At 39.7% G+C, this 17,419-nt stretch overlaps 1 protein-coding gene across 7 annotated transcripts in view; it reads left to right on the forward strand.

Moving 5' to 3' along the window:
- Positions 1-17,419, forward strand: part of myripb (myosin VIIA and Rab interacting protein b) — a 111,742-nt gene that overhangs the window by 15,463 nt on the left and 78,860 nt on the right. For 5 of the 7 annotated variants that reach the window (XR_009120454.1, XR_009120453.1, XR_009120452.1 and 2 more), the window contains exons 1-2: positions 5,982-6,131; positions 15,232-15,430. Coding sequence is in view for 4 of the 7 variants with exons in the window: in XM_058059354.1 (XP_057915337.1) it covers positions 15,321-15,430 (110 nt within the window). In the remaining 3 variants the exon portion in view is untranslated. Of the gene's footprint in view, positions 1-5,981; positions 6,132-15,231; positions 15,431-17,419 lie in introns of those variants that run through there. The other 2 variants (XM_058059355.1, XM_058059356.1) reach the window with 1 other exon arrangement.

Consider the following 17,419-nt stretch of genomic DNA (forward strand, 5'->3'; position numbering starts at 1 on the left):
CGGCGCACGAGCGGTGACGTCACGACACGTAGCGCAGGTCACGGCCTCTCTCGCTCTCATCTTCTATCCCATCCCGTAGTCTCTCAGCTGCGGTTGCCATGGCAGCAGAGTGTTGTAGTCAAACAATGCCACCGAGGGCTGAAGCCTCTGGCGAGAGGAGAAAGATGCATCTGGATGAGAGGGGGCGTGGACGCCAGACGAGGATTAGTGGGTCGACATGCGTATCGTTATTGCTTCATTGTTTTGCGGGCTGCTGGGAGGCTCTGATGATATGTCAGGGGGTGTCCAAAATATTTTTCAACAAGTGCCACATCCTGAAAAATTATTTTTTTTGTAACCTAATTTTATATAATAAACAATTTAATAATAAATGTAATAAAAATTTAATTTAATAAAATTTTATAAATTTTAATAAATTTAATTTAATTTATTTTTTTTATAAATTTTAATTAATTTAATTTAATTTAATATATATTTTTTATTTTAATAAATTTAATTTAATTTAATGAATTAATAAATTTAATAAAAAAAATATAATACATGTTTTGTTTTTCTTGTACTATTACAACCTTAAAATAATTGTCTATTTTCCTCTTATATTTCTTAAATGGTTCCTCATTATATTACAACATTTATTCATTTAATTTATTTATTTTTTTTAATTTAGGAATATAAAAAACAGCTGCGGACCACCACATTGCCCCCCTGATATATACATGATATGTCTGACTCCCACTGTGCTCACTGCACATTAAAAACACACGCAATCGCGGAGGAGTTAGCATGACTAATGTTAACCGGATGGAGAGTGACCAAACACTATGTTGCGGGTTTTCCTTAATGGAAGGAAAAAGAATTAGTAGGAGGCGAGGGAATTCCTACTTTTGTGAGAGCTTTACACAGCTAAAAACATGGAATTAGCTTGGCTAAACATGCTTTATGCTGCACGGGCTGCATAAATACGTTGCAATGCACAATTTTTCCGCGTAGGAAATCAAGGAGATGGAATTCATCCATTCCAGGGTCAAACTGTTGCCGTCATAAATTGTTTATTAGCTGTCGAGGCAATGTTGGCATTCTGAAAGTGTAAAAAAAAAAAAAAAAAAAAGAAAAAGGTTAACCACTGGCACGGCAGTCTTAATCATTTATGACGAATGAGGAAGGTTGAATAAAAGTCACGGATGCATATATGATTTTTTTTTTTCATCAGTCACTCTCGGAAGAATACAGCTTTGAGTCACAAGTGTTAAATAGCATTATTACACCCAGACATTCAGTCTAGTAGCGCGGTGCATTTTCAGTCCAATAGCTTCATACACTCACGTAGCACAATCAAGAGTTGCGCAACACTTCAAAATGACTCATGGAAAAAGACTGGGACAAGAGGCAAACACACAACAGGTGTATTGGTCTCTCTCGCTCTAATTCTTGTCTAATTTTGTTCATGTGTTGGCCACAATAAAAGGCCCCTTCCAAAAATGTGCAGTTTCATTGTACGGGTGCGGATATTGAATGTCCCCCCCCCCCCCCCCCCCCCAAAAAAATGGTGTGGCCTTTTATTGTGGCCAGTGTCTAATAAAAATGTGCAGTTTCACTGTACGGGTGCAGATATTCAATGTTTTTTGCCCCCCCCCCCAAAAAAAGAAATTGGTGTGGCCTTTTATTGTGGCCAGTGTCTAATATGCCACATCTGTGAGGTAGACGCAGTATATGTTTTATATATATAACTGATGCAATTATGACACCAGTCTTGTTTACGCTCTGCCAGGAGGCCCCAAGGCAAGGGGGGGGGTCAGTGAAGGACAGGAGGAGGAAAAATGCTGCACTTCCTAACCGTATCCTATTGAGACTTCAAATGGAACTTTGAAGGAGGAAAGAGTGCTTGGCTCTCACCTCGGGTGCTCAAAGGAAATGGTTCAGCCTTGAAAGAGCTCCCCTCAGTCAACAGCCTGCCACCATCACTGTGACAGGCTGGCGTGTTGCGTCAATACGGCGCACGAATCCGGCGAAGGAGCATTCCTGAGCGTAATATAGGTATCGATTCATCATCTGTGTGCACGTGCTAAAGCAACAACATCAAAAGCAGCATTTTTGCATACAGTGGAGTCGTCCAAAATTGTACAATTTTGAGTAAAATATCCCATTAAGAGTCGTATTCCAGAAAGTGTAATGATAACCATAGAAGACAAAATGGAACATGGGACACAGGAAAGGGTCAGGGTGCTCACTACTGTATGAATTCTTTCATTTTCTGCCGCTTATCCTCACAGGGGTTGTCGGGAGGGGGGGGGGGTTGCTGGAGCCTATCCCAGCTGTCTTCGGGCGAGAGGCGGGGTACACCCTGGACTGGTGGCCAGCCAATCACAGGGCACATATAGACAAACAACCATTCACACTCACATTCATACCTATGGACAATTAACGTAACTGGAATACCCGGACAAAACCCACAAGGGTGGGATTGAACTTGGGTCTCCTAGCTGTGAGGTCTGCGCGCTAACCACTGTTGTATAAATTATATATTTAAACGATTAAAGGGTTGTCAAATCCCTCGCTGTTTATTATATTGACTTTTCATTGTCTGAGCAGTTTTACTTTATTTTAGCTTTATTTAAGTGGCTATTGTCATTTCACATTTGACTTAAATACAGAACAATTGATTGTCTTAACTTTACATGTGCAATCAATCAATCATAACTTGCTTTTTTTTACCCCCTGTGACAACCCCCACCCCCCCACACCTCCCCGCCAGGCACCAAAGTGCGCAAGTGAGGACTCATATTGTAAGTGACTCAGCAGCAGTGCATGAGGAGCTTAATAAGATTTACCACGCCATATTTTTGCGAGCAAAAGTTGCAGTAAGGTCGCTTAAAATGTGCTTGTGACCAGAGGATTAATGATGGGGGGCGGGAGGGTCCACTGCGATACTGTTGGCTTTGTTCCTACTGTACTGTAATATGACCAAAACACATGACCCTGGACATAGTGGAATATGGCTTTGCTGCTGGAATGGAGACATTTTAATGCTTTTAGTGAACCCTGGTGGGAACGCCCAGTGTTGTATGTTTGTAGCTTTAATGCTAATGCTAACGCCCTTTTGCGCACTTAATCCATCATTGACATACACAACGCAGCATAAAAATGGTTAAATGAACTAAAATACAATATAAGGCATTCAGAAGGTGCATTCAAAGACATGCTGTGATACATAGTACTCTACAATGGTCACTAGGTGTCAGCAATGTTATGTTAGTGAGACAGGAAGTACTGTACAGAACAGGAAGTATGTATGTGTGAGTCAAGATTATGTATTATTTTGATTGTAAAAGTGACTATGTGGGTGCTATTTCATGTCTAGAGGACTCTAATAATGTTAAAACCCAATTATGAATCCCCAACATCACTTCCTGTCCGCTCCCACTCAGAACACATTTCCAGCAACACACAAGTCTTATTGACAGTATGTCTTAAATGGCTTATTTTCTCTTATTATGTCTACTGTATTGGGTAGAACAAGTGTAAAGGTGACTATAGGGGTGTTAGTTTATGACTAGAGGGCTCTAATAATGTTGAAACCTGTATTTAGAAGGTTTCTATGCCTTAATTTTGAAAGTTTTTCATTTATAATTAATGAATTCTACTTGATGGAACTTGGTAAGCGAGTTCCTGTATTCCTGGATACTGTATTTTTATTTTTTTATTAATTTTATTTTCTCCGAAAGTAGGAGAAATCACATGTCTTCACCCTAAGTTGCCAGGTAAACTATACAGCATTCAGGTGCTACTGCTGGAAAAAAATCACACAGTTTTTTCATCAAGTGTGGAGATTTCGCACATTGTTCAGCGGTCCTTGAATGCACCATTGTTGCAAAAGTGAAACTTATGTGCAACTTCTACACCCTGACTCTGATTCAGTCTGTTCATGGAGCATCTTGGAGCATCTTCCAAAATTGTGTAAGGCGTATTGAGGCCAAAAGGGGAGGTGCCTGGAGGTCAATCTAATTACAAGTTACTTTTATTGCAAATGTTGATTTGGAATCGGAGGAGGTTGTACATATCAAGCCAGAAGGAGGATTTGGAGGGGTATGGGTGAAAAGCTGGGTGAAAAAGTCCACATTTGATACCTGTAAATGGCTGACTTCATAAACTGTCACTCGGGACACCTTAAAGTCAAAATTATTGGTACACATGTTGAGGTAAATATCAATTATTATCATAAAGTAATTTGCTAGCATGTAAGAGTGATTGACGTATATTTTTTGCAGCAATATTTTGTATGTAGGTTGCACACAGATTGATTGACTGGTGCAGGATAAACTGGAATGTTTTCATGTCTCTGCCTGGAGGTTATTTGCGCCGTGGCTGGCTTTGTGAATGGAGCAGCAGCCGCCGCTGCCTCCTCCTCCTCCTCCTCCTCCTCCTCTTCTTCCTCCTCATCCTTCTCAAGCCGTGCCAACATTTTTGGAGCACACAGGTGCCAACATCCATCACATCAGCTCCTTTCTTGACCAAGTGCATGTGATTTTTCCAGCCCTCGTATGGCGCACAACCTCGCACAAGGCTGGTAAACAGGTTAGGTGCCAGCCCACATCCCTCACCCACCTCCCTCCTCCTCCTCCTCCTCCTCCTCTGCGTAATACAAACCTCATGATCACCCATTCAGCTCTGCATGCTGTGTGTCTTTGGGGGCGGGGGGAATAAGAAGAGGCAAGGGTTGTGTGATACTGCTCATTTTGGTATCGATTCGATACCAATAACACACAAATACAAAAAGTGAAAACTAATTGTGTGAATGCTTAAGTATGTGTTAACATTAGCCAAAACCTAGCGCTATCATGCTTGGTTTAACATGCTAATGTTAGCATTGCTGCCATGCTAACATTAGCAAAGTAGCATTTTAGCTGTTTTCATGAGTAGAATCCTATAGAAACATTCAGTGCTCATCATATCAGGTGTTAGCATGCTAATATTGGTAGAGTAGTACAATAAATTTTCTTGACAAGTATTAACACATGCGAACACTTAGCTCTACCATGTCGGGTGCATGTTGGCACAGTTAGAATGCTAACATTCGCGTAACAGCATTTTGGCTTTTTTTTCATGAGTAGAAACCTCTGAAACACCAATCATGTCAGGTGTTAGCATGCTAATATGAGTAGAATAGTGCAATATATTTTCTTGACGTTTTCATAAGTATTAACACATGCGAACACTAAGCTCTACCATGTTGTTGCATACTAAAGTTTGCATGTTGGCACAGTTAGCATGCTAACGTTCGCGTAATAGCATTTTGACTTTTTTTCACGAGTAGAAACCTCTGAAACACTAATCATGTCAGGTGTTAGCATGTTAGCACTAGCATGCTAATATTAGCATAGTAGCATTTTCACACACAGACTCTACCATGTTAGCATTGTTAGCAGGTACTGTTAGCATAGTAGCATTTTAGCCCTTTTCACAAGTAGAGACATATGTAAACACTTAGCTCTACCATGTCGGATGTTGCGTCCTAAAGTTTGCATGTTGCAGGTAATGTTAGCATAGTAGCATTTTAGCCCTTTTCACAAGCAGAGACAGGTGTTAGCAGGTTAGCACTAGCATGCTAATATTAGCATAGTAGCATTTTCACACACAGACTCTACCATTGTTAGCATAGTGGCATTTCAGCCCTTTTCACAAGTAGAGACTTATTTAAACAATTAGTGCTATCATGCTAGGTATCATTCATACATTTTCACACATTTCAGTAAAAAAAATTAATTTGCTTGAATTATGTGTTCAATTTCACCTGCAAATATAACAATATCAGTTATCAATGCAATGTAAAACACAAGTGAAATATGTCGATATCATCAGTAGTATCAATATGATACTACTACGGCTCAACTATCGACAGAATGGATATATGTATCGATCCGCCCACCCCCTACATAGAGAGGGAGGAAGCGCAAAAGTACCGGAGGAAGAGGAAAGAGGGAGGTGGGGCCGGGAGGGGGGCGGGCAGGCAGGCAGGCAGGCAGGTGTTGTGGAAGTTTACACTTGCCAGGAAGCCCGCAGCTTCTTTCGGAGCCGGTGGTGGGTGTACAGCGTGGCTGGCTGGACGTCGGACCACCGGTACCGGCTGATCCCGCGTAAGTGATCCGCCAAAGAGTGGCTGCGTTGTGGGGAGCATATGTGTGAGCGTGTGGTCGCCTCTTAGCATGGCTGCACTTGCAACAACAGCTGTGATGGTCCCTGCATCGTTGCATGCTTTCATGTCACATCAGGTGCCGATGATTTTCGAGATGTTCGAGCGCACTGCCGTTACCGTTCGTGTAAGGTGCTGAAATCACGCCGACGTGGCAGCGTGGAGCCAATGCATTGATGATTATTTTGTAAAAAAGTAGCATTAAAAATGCGGAATTTTGCAAGGAAATGAGTCGTTAACCCATATATGTTGCAGAGAAGAAAGCAAATCCTGTTTCAATCGACTCTATTTTTTTTAATTGCTTTAATGACATGTAGATTTTCAAAAAAAATAAAGTAATATTTGGTCATATTTGCAGAGTTGCAGAAAAAAAAAAATATCCCCAGGAATGCAAGATTAAAATCCACTGCACTGTTAGTGGAGATTTAGGTGAACCAAGGCTCCGAGGTGTTACCTGTTGACAACACTCTGCCATCATTGCATGAATCACTCCTGGCATCTGTCATTATCTTTTGCATTAGGACTCATTTAACATGAACACGTCACAGTGTATTTTCCACGAGTGTGTGTGCTTCTTATTGTCTAATTGCCTAATTGGTCAGCAGGTAGAGTTGAGCAGGTGCATCATCATCAAGACAAAGAGGGGGTTCTTCAATTCCCCCTTGACAGCATTTAAATAAATATTCTTTAATGTTGCCTTCAAGGGAAAAAGCAGGAAAAATTATTATTATTCATTGCAGGAAGTGCAACTTATCGAGCATAACATTAGGAACACAAACAGGACAAGAACATGACTGATTTAATTTATCTCCAGTTTGCGTGGCGCAGTTTGCGGCTTCAGGGTTTTACATGTGCGTGAATATGGCCCGTTATTATTAAAAAAATATGCATATGTAAACACATTTTGTAATCAAAAATTAAAAATGAACTAAAATACTGTCTAATCTGCAATAGCCATACTATAGTCATTTATATCCACACTGTATCATAGTCACTTCATTGCACTACTGTACATATTACTGTTATTATATCTTGTCACATTCATATATATATTTATATTCCTGTATATATCCACACTGTATCATAGTCACTTCATTGCACTACTGTACATATTACTGTTATTATATCTTGTCACATTCATATATATATTTATATTCCTGTATATATCCACACTGTATCATAGTCACTTCATTGCACTACTGTACATATTACTGTTATTATATCTTGTCACATTCATATATATTTATATTTATATTCCTGTATATATCCACACTATCATAGTCATAGCCTGTTATAGTTTGTACATATATCTGTCCATTTACAGCTCTATTCTATTTTTTCATTTATTTACTAACAAAGTATTTATAAATTTGCACTTCTGGTTGGATGCTAACTGCATTTTGTTTCCCTGTACCAGTGACATGATCAATAAAGTTTAATCTAATCTAAAATACAAATAGAAGGCATTCAGAAGACGCGTTCAAAGACTGATATGTAGCATTCAACCCTGGTCACTAGGTGTCAGTAATGTTCCTGTCATGTTCGGTGAGATACACAGGCTTTTATTGGAAGTATGAACGATCTCATAAATAATCCTCCCCAAATTAAAAGATTAGCTAATAAAAGATTGCCCTTTTCCCCCCACACAAGCTAACACTCGGCTCTGGAAAAAAACGCGATGCCACTGCTGGGTCCACTCCCCCCACTCGGCTCTGCTGGCGGTTGGGAACACATTCACAGCAACACTCGGCGGTGTTATTGGTGTCTTAAATGTCATTTGTGTTATTATGTGTACTGTATATTGGATAATATGAGTGTCAAGGTGACTATGTGGGTGGTATTTCATGTCTGGAATGTAAAAAAAATGTATTTAGAAGGTCGTAAACAGTTTTTTTTTTATGCTCTAACTAAAAAAAAAATTTTTTTTTAATACTACTTTGCTGAAATTCACTTATCATGGTCATTTTTCATGTAATCCATCTGACAGACAGGCCAGCTAAAAGAAAGCAACTGACGTGTGAAAGCATGATCGCTTTGTTGGAATTAGTAAGAATAATAATAATGGGCCTTTTTTTTTTTAATCCCCTCAGCAAACCTTTGGACTTGAAGTGTTGGAATTGAAGTGTTTGTCGTAATAACGCCGAGGGTGGCTGCGTTCTCAAGTGTCTCTGTGAGCTTTGACAATGTTCCACTGGGCCCACAGCGCGATATATAACAGGATGTTGGAAGCAAAGACACCGCAGCTCATAAATCGCTTGTCCTGGAAACAAAGCCAAGACCGTCTCGGATGATGGCGTGTTGTCTTTTTTTTGAGGACAAAAAGCCGTGTACCAACCAGTAAGACCTTTTTCAATTGGATACCATTTTATGACCACCCTCAACTCAGTTTTCAACACTAATTTATTCAAAATTTGGTTCGATTTTCATACACAGTATCTGTTGTTGTACAACCGAGGTTCCCAAACTGGGGTATGCATACCCCTCAGTGTACGTCAGCACTGAGATTTTACGTAATACAGCACTAGTCACATTTATACTTTTTTTTTTAAATTTTATTTACAACAGCAGGGTCTTGAGACACATGCTAACTTGCAAACTAGAGAGCTAGCGACCTAAACTGTAGCCTTCAAGTTTTTTTTCCATTGAACTTAAATAGCCAAAAACTTACCACTTCCACACGGATAGGGAGGATAACTATTAATATATCTTCATTTTTATTTTTCTGCACAAAATAAGATGAAAAATAAATAAACAAATCAAGAATAAAGAGAATCAATCAATCAGTAATAAATATAATAATAATAGTAATAAAATGGCAAATAATAAAAAACTTATAAACTTATGATTAAAATGATGATTAAAATGAACAAAGCATTATTAGAGCCCTGTAGACATGACAAAACACGACTATAGTCACATTTATACTTTTATTTACAACATATTGCGCAACTGCAGGGTCTTGAGCCACATGCTAACTCACAAACTGGAGAGCTAGCGACCTAAACGGTAACCTTCAAGTTATTTCCTTTGAACTTAAATAGCCAAAAACTTACCACTTCCACACGGATAGGGAGGATAACTATTAACAGTTATTTAACCTTTAACATGAACATTAATCAAACGTAATAATTTTTTCTGGGTACATGATACCATACAGCATCCATATCAAACATTAAACTTTCATATCAAGGCGGGGGCCTCAAACTAGTGTCCTGCGGGCCACATTTGGCCCGCGGGCCGCGGGTTTGAGACCCCTGATTTAAGGGGTACCTTTTTAGTTTTTTGACGTCATGGACCTTGGCTACTTTGTTGTTGAATAACTTATAATTCAAGTGGATGACTACTTAAATGTCCGTCATTGCAAAGTTTCACAGAATCTTTACATCCTGTTGCTATTTATTTTTTTAATATTTGTCCGACTTCATAGAAGCATCAAAGTCCGTCACAGGGCTTCTCTCTTTTGTCTGCGATGTCCTGTGACTTTTACCAGCTGACGCAAAACAGAGTTCATTTCATGCTCGGCTGCACCTGCCCGGTTATCACTCCCAACGTGTCCTTAGCTGGCCTTTAGTCGTCCAGAACTTCACATGGTGCGCCTCTCTCGTCTTTTTTAAAAACCACCAACAGCCTCATCTTCTCTCTCGGGGACATGCGCATCAACGTGACCTCATTTTCTTTCCGTCGTCCTGAATGTATGATTTTGAAAATGTATTAATTTCTGCTGATGCGGCAGGACTCGGTCGGGGACTCGCTCGCTTCAACTGTGCGTTTATTGGTGTGTTCAAATGTGAGAGGGAAATGCAGCGCTCTGCCAGCGACTTGAGACTCGATCCTTTCATAATAATCTCAAATTGTTTTTTGGCTTCTGGAAGTTTTTTTAGGTTTGGAAAATTTTCTTTTGAACATTCTTCTTCTTGCTGAAGCTCAAGTTGTGATGTTTGAAAACACTGATTGGAACATGTCAGTGGGTTGCATTCAAAGACGTTCGTGCAAATAGCAGAAAAAGGCAACTAATGCACCAATAATAATAATAATAATAATAATAATAATAATAATACCTATATGTCTCACACAATTAAACACATTTTAAATGTAAAATATATAGTAATGGGGGCGGCATGGTGGTCGAGTGGTTAGCGCGCAGAAACCAGGGTTCAATTCCACCCTCGGCCATCTCTGTGTGGCATTTGCATGTTCTCCCCGTGCATACGTGGGTTTTCTACGGGTACTCCGGTTTCCTCCCACATTCCAAAAAAAACATGCTAGGTTAATTAGCGACTCCAAATTGTCCATCGGTATGAATGTGAGTGTGAATGGTTGTTTGTCTATATGTGCCCTGTGATTGGCTGGCTGGTGACCAGTCCAGGGTGTACCCCGCCTTTTGCCTGAAGACAACTGGGATAGGCTCCAGCGACCCTTGTGACGATAAGCGGATAAGCTATCATTGCAAGTTAATTTGATTGCAAGTTAACTTGATTGCAATTGTTGCTGCTTAGAGTGGCCCAACCACTTTATTTTCCCCTTCATTGGCCTTCATTTAAAAAAAAAAAACATGCTAGGTTAATTGCCGACTCCGGTTTCCTCCCACATTCAAAAAAAAAAAAACATGCTAGGTTAATTAGCGACTCCAAATTGTCCATAGGTATGAATGTGAGTGTGAATGGTTGTTTGTCTATATGTGCCCTGTGATTGGCGACTGGCGACAGCTGGGATAGGCTCCAGTATAGTAATGAATGATAATCAACTAGCCAGGTTCTAAGGCTACCGCTAGAGCCGTGCTACTGTTTTTCCTGTGGCGCAACTTTCCCAGCTAGCAGGCGTTCCCTCAATACCGCATCTACATTATCAACACAGGGCATTGAATCCATCGCAACTGAACTGTTGGGATGTTTTGCCTCTCATCCAAAAGCAATTTGAATCAGGTGATAAGCATGTGGAGGACTTGTTTTGAACTGTTTTTCCGGTTTGAGATAATAATATAATAATTTCTAAAAATCTCCATATAGATAATTGAACTGTAAAAGCCGAAAGAAACAACAACAAAAAATATATATATTGTGCGGGACCACTAGATGGCAGTGCAGTTAGCAGGCCTTGTTGCAGAATAAAATGCACCTTATAGGGGTGTCAAAGGAGTTTTTAAGCCCATATATTTTCTTAAGCCCGTGATATTGTCTTGCTGTCTCTACTTCTTCTGCTCCAAACTAAAAGTATATCGAGGAAAAAAAAAAAAAGTCTAGAACAGGGGTGGGCAAACTACGGCCCGGGGGCCACATTCGGCCCGCCAAGTGTTTGAATACGGCCCGTCCGTTCTTTCCAAAGTATTTCATTTAAACTCAACATACGAACTGGCATCATGGCTGGAGCCAACCTTTTGATGGTTTTATCAATTTTGTTATTTGATGTGGTCTGTTGTTTACAAAGTGCTCCTGAAAAAAGGGACACAGGCACATAATAATAATAAAAATTAAAATAATAATTATTATATTATTATTATAACTATTATGATTATTATATTTATTATATTAATGCTAATTATTATATTAATTATATATAATAATATTGTTATATTTGCATATTTTACATAATAATATAATAATTATTATTTTAATTTTTATTATTATTATGTTATTATGTTATTGTTGAGCAACGCGAGAAGCTTCCCATTTTTGGCTCATTTTAAAAGTTCTCACATTTTTTAATGTAATGTGTAATTTTAACCCCCCCCCGTTTTGTTAAATCAATGCGGCCCGCGAGTCAAAAAGTTTGCCCACCCCTGGTCTAGAACATCCCCCCCCAATCCCCCCCCAATGTGCCATACAAACCTTGCACTCTTATGAATAAGTTGTCATACTTGCTTTCACTTCTTGCAGCGTGATCCTTTTATGTTGTCATGGCGACGCTACCCTGCCGGACTGCGTGGTCCTCTCATTACTGTATGCGGCTCCCGTGTGCATACTTCACGAAAAAGGATCCATCGCTGATTTACCTTTTTGTTATTACTCTCGCTAAAGTGCGACGAGCTTGTTTCTATTGGACTTTACTGCAAGATGATGATCTTGGAAGCTAGTTAGCGGATCAATGCACATCATATCCAGGTTTCTAACGAGAGAGCCGAGTCTGTTTGGCCTGTGTACATGCACATGTTGCACAGCTGTGAAATATAACAGTGTCAGACTTGGCCTTTTCCCGAAGGCGAAAGGGCAAAGCGTCTCATCACAGCGGGGGCCGAGCGAGGACTGCGTGTGCGTGAATGCCACTGTGACCGTCCCTATTTATATGACGCTCTCTGATACCTGATATGTCGACACGTTCCCGCTTTTATCTTCGTATCTGCGGGGCTGACAATGTGACAAAAGTGCCCTCCTCGCTGTGTGTCCTTGCGGGTTCGCCATTACGCTAATACTCCCAACCGGAACACATGACTCATCCGACCCCCCCCTCTCTCCCCGTGATGGAGAAATGTGTTGAAATAGGATGATGGCTCCAGAAACAATATTTACAGATGCTTTCTCTGCAAAATGACGCCACTTGGTCAATTTAAAGCAATTTGACTTCAGTGCTGAGATGCTCCACAGACTCTATTAGAGGCTTAATCCACAATGAATAGAGATTTAGAAGCTTAAAAATGGAAGGAAAAAATATACAAACTTTTTCAGTGTTTTGGTTCCGATTTTCTACAATAAAAGCATTCCACTGATAAAACTGATAAAACATTCCACTGTTCTCAAATATCTTAATTTTTATTTTTCTGCACAAAATAAGATGAAAAATAAATAAACAAATCAAGAATAAAGAAAATCAATCAGTAATAAATAAATATTTATTATTATTTAAAATGTGTATATATATAAATATACATTTATACTTTTTTTACATTTACAACTGCAGGGTCTTGAGACACATGCTAACTCGCAAACTAGAGAGCTAGCGACCTAAACGGTAGCCTTCAAGTTATTTCCTTTAAACTTAAATATATATATAATAGCCAAAAACTTACCACTTCCACACAGATAGGGGGGATAACTATTAATATATCTTAATTTTCATTTTTCTGCACAAAATAAGATGAAAAATAAATAAACAAATCAAGAATAAAGAAAATCAATCAGTAATAAATAAATATTTATTATTATTTAAAATGTGTATATATATAAATATACATTTATACTTTTTTTTTTAATTTACAACTGCAGGGTCTTGAGACACATGCTAACTCGCAAACTAGAGAGCTAGCGACCTAAACGGTAGCCTTCAAGTTATTTCCTTTAAACTTAAATATATATATATATGATAGCCAAAAACTTACCACTTCCACACAGATAGGGGGGATAACTATTAATATATCTTAATTTTCATTTTTCTGCACAAAATAAGATGAAAAATAAATAAACAAATCAAGAATAAAGAAAATCAATCAGTAATAAATAAATATTTATTATTATTTAAAATGTGTATATATATAAATATACATTTATACTTTTTTTTAAATTTACAACTGCAGGGTCTTGAGACACATGCTAACTCGCAAACTAGAGAGCTAGCGACCTAAACGGTATATATATATATATATATATATATATATATATATATATAGCCAAAAACTTACCACTTCCGCACAGATAGGGAGGATAACTATTAATATATCTTAATTTTTATTTTTCTGCACAAAATATCAAAAAATCTGCACAAATCAAGAATAAAGAAAATCAATCAATCAGTAGTAAATAAATATAATAATAATAAAACGGCAAATAATAAAAACTTAAGAAACCACACATAGTTGGTGGGTAGACAAATTATTTTTTTCAGATTAAAATGAACAAAACATTATTAGAGCCCTGTAAACATGACAAAACACGACTATAGTCACATTTATACTCTTTTTATTTACAACATATTGCACAACTGCAGGGTCTTGAGACACATGCTAACTCGCAAACTAGACAGCCAGCGACCTAAACGGTAGCCTTCAAGTTATTTCTAAATTAAACTTAAATAGCCAAAAACTTACCACTTCCACACGGATAGGGAGGATAACTATTAACAGTTATTTAACCTTTAACATGAACATTAATGAAACGTAATATTTGTTTCTGGGTACATGATACCATACAGCATCCACTAAAATTAAACTTTCATATCAAGGCGGGGGCACTTGGGGGGGGGGGGGCAAACTTGGCGTGCCGTTTGACGAGATGAGGTAAAGTGAAGGAATGAGTGATACACGCTTAAGAGTGAGAGGCACTCCGTCGATGAGGCTAGCCATCGGGCCAATAATAGATCAGACATAATTGTCTGGCCTTCTGAGTCATCATCACTCTGCAAGTGCACTCCCATCTTGTTTGGACACTGTGGTTAATGGACCTTCTACTTCTGGCCGCGGCCTCATCCGTCTCCGCGTCTCACTTCCTGTTTGCTTCTCTCGCTGCTTACTGTCACGCTAGATGGGGCTGGGTATAAATGGTGAGGGTCCGGGGGTCCGCAAGCGAGCTGGAGTCTATCCCAGCGGGCTTGAGGAGGACCTGAATGAGTTAGCAGAACTCACTCAGCAATCAATTGCCACATTTTTTCATTTCATTTTTCATTTTTAAGTTAACTATACTTATACCAATTAATTATTTTGAACATTCCGATTTACAGTGTCTTAAGTTGTATGTAAACAATGTTTTTAAGTTACTTAATATAGCCGTAATTCAATTTAATCAAAACATATTAGTTAAAAGTACTCAAAATGGAACAACATGTTAAATGAACTTGACATAATTAAGTTATTTTTAAGAACTTTGAGTATGCATAACTTCATTTATTTAAGTACTTTGAACATTCGGGTTTACTGCGTATGTTTTAATCTTGCACGCTCTTGTAAAACAGTTGGAGAGGCAAAATGTGCCATTTTTACTTTGCAGTGTACTCAATTCCATGTTAGCATATGAAAAGATCATCAAATATTTGCAGAAATGTGAAGCGTGTACTTTCCTTTGGGAGTTGCTCCATGCTAAGGCACGTTCTGAACTCCTTTGTCCTTTTTTGTCTTCCGACAGGGTTGTACCAGTGGTAGTGCCTCTCCTCCTCCTCTTCTTCATCCTCACCATCCTGTGTCGGACCGCCGGCATCCCACCCGCCAGTCAAGATGGGCCGGAGGCTGGACCTGTCCGGTTTGACGGACGACGAGGCCGAACACGTCCTGAAAGTCGTCCAACGGGACATGAAGCTGAGAAAGAAGGAGGAGGAGCGGCTGAGGTAAGAATACATTCCATGGAGGAGTCGGGAAAGTTGTGTAAATTGGAATATCGTTGGAATTCAGTAGCGCCGGCAGCACTCATGCAGCCTCACATTAAGCCACCTCACCGTAATGCCTAATGTATGCCTTTTCAGTCATAAATATGAAATCTAATTCTCATTCAAAGACATATGTAGTATCCTACACTGGTCACTAGGTGTCAGACATGTTACTGTAATGTTTGGTGAGACACACAAGCACCAGACTTGATCTTGCCTCACTTCCTGTCCCGCCCCTCTCCCGGAACACATTTACCGCAACACATACAAGCACAAGTCTTGTTCGTTGGAACAACAGGCTAACAAAACTCAAGTCTGAATCCCTGGCCTCACTTCCTGCCCCCCCCCCCCCCCACTGGAACACATTTACCGCAACACATACAAGCACAAGTCTTGTTTATGTTTTATGTATCGTATTTTGTCTTATTAGGTCTAATATTTGGGGTTATATGAGTGTGACGTTGACTATAGGGGTGTTATTCATGTGTAGAGGGCTCTAATCATGTTAAAAAACTGTATTTAGAAAGTGTTTTTCTGTACTCTGAACTACCAGAGCAATTTACTACTTTGCGGAAATTAATTTGTCACAGGGTTCAATTCCACCCTCGGCCACCTCTGTGTGGAGTTTGCATGTTCTACCCGTGCATGCGTGGGTTTTTTCCGGGTACTCCGGTTTCCTCCCACATTCCAAAAACATGCTAGGTTAATTAGCGACTCCAAATTGTCCATAGGTATGAATGTGAGTGTGAATGGTTGTTTGTCTATATGTGCCCTGTGATTGGCTGGCCACCAGTCCTCGCCTGAAGACAACTGGGATAGGCTCCAGCATACCCCCGCTACCCTAATGACGATAAGCAGTGCAGAAGATGGCTAAATTGAAGAAAAATATGTATTTATTATTACTATTATGTCTGCACGGTGGTTAAGTGGTGAGTGTACAGGCCTCACAGCTAGGAGACCCGAGTTCAATTCCATCCTCGGCCATCTCTGTGTGGAGTGGGCACTCCGTTTTCCTCCCACATTCCAAAAAACATGCTAGGTTAATTAGCGACTCCAAATTGTCCATAGGTATGAATGTGAGTGTGAATGGTTGTTTGTCTATATGTGCCCTGTGATTGGCTGGCTGGCGACCAGTCCAGGTTGTACCCCGCCTCTCGCCCCAAAGACAGCTGGGATAGGCTCCAGCACCCCCGCGACCCTCGTGAGGAAAAGCAGTAGAAAATGAAGAGTGTGAAGTTGACTATAGGGGTGTTATTCATGTGTAGAGGGCTCTAATCATGTTAAAAAACTGTATTTAGAAGGTGTTTTTTCTGTACTGAAAGGGGTGCGTTTTGTTTATTGGTTGCACCACTGTCCGTTGCGGTCTTGGCGTGGTGCAGAGATGTTGTTCCTATCCTTCACTCTCGCTCTCCTCTCTCCTGACAGCCCGAATTCAGAGGGGGTTCAGCTTTGACAGGCCCCCCTCCCTCCCTCGCTCCCCGTAGGGCCTCGGCGCATTTGACTGTGTCTCTGTGGGGGAGGCTTTGCATTAAAATGGCTACACTCGCGCGTCCAAAACATAATTGGCAGTTTTCAAGTTGGGTTAGAGCCTGTCATTTTCCCTAAACTCAAATATGTTCCCTTGACTACCGACCAGACCCCAGAATCTGATAATCCGTTTTGGAAATTTGATGTCTTTTTCTTCAGATTTGGACCGGGGGATGTTATGTTCAATTCGTCCCAAAGTGCTAAAAACGCAACACAACACAGGAACCGCAAAGAAGAGTCCGCCGCTTAAACCTTAACTCATTTTCCCAGAACCAGATTCAAAGTAAAGACGGTCTTCTGCGAAATGACTCCGCTGTAAAAGTTCTATTCCCACGCTGGCGTGATTGATCAAAAAAAAAAAAAAAAAAATTCTCAGCAAACTATCGGACACAAGTTTCACTTATAAACTGAAAATCTGTTTTT

Source organism: Doryrhamphus excisus, chromosome 21 (genome assembly GCF_030265055.1).
Source record: "Doryrhamphus excisus isolate RoL2022-K1 chromosome 21, RoL_Dexc_1.0, whole genome shotgun sequence".
In the NCBI taxonomy this organism is placed as follows: domain Eukaryota; kingdom Metazoa; phylum Chordata; class Actinopteri; order Syngnathiformes; family Syngnathidae; genus Doryrhamphus; species Doryrhamphus excisus.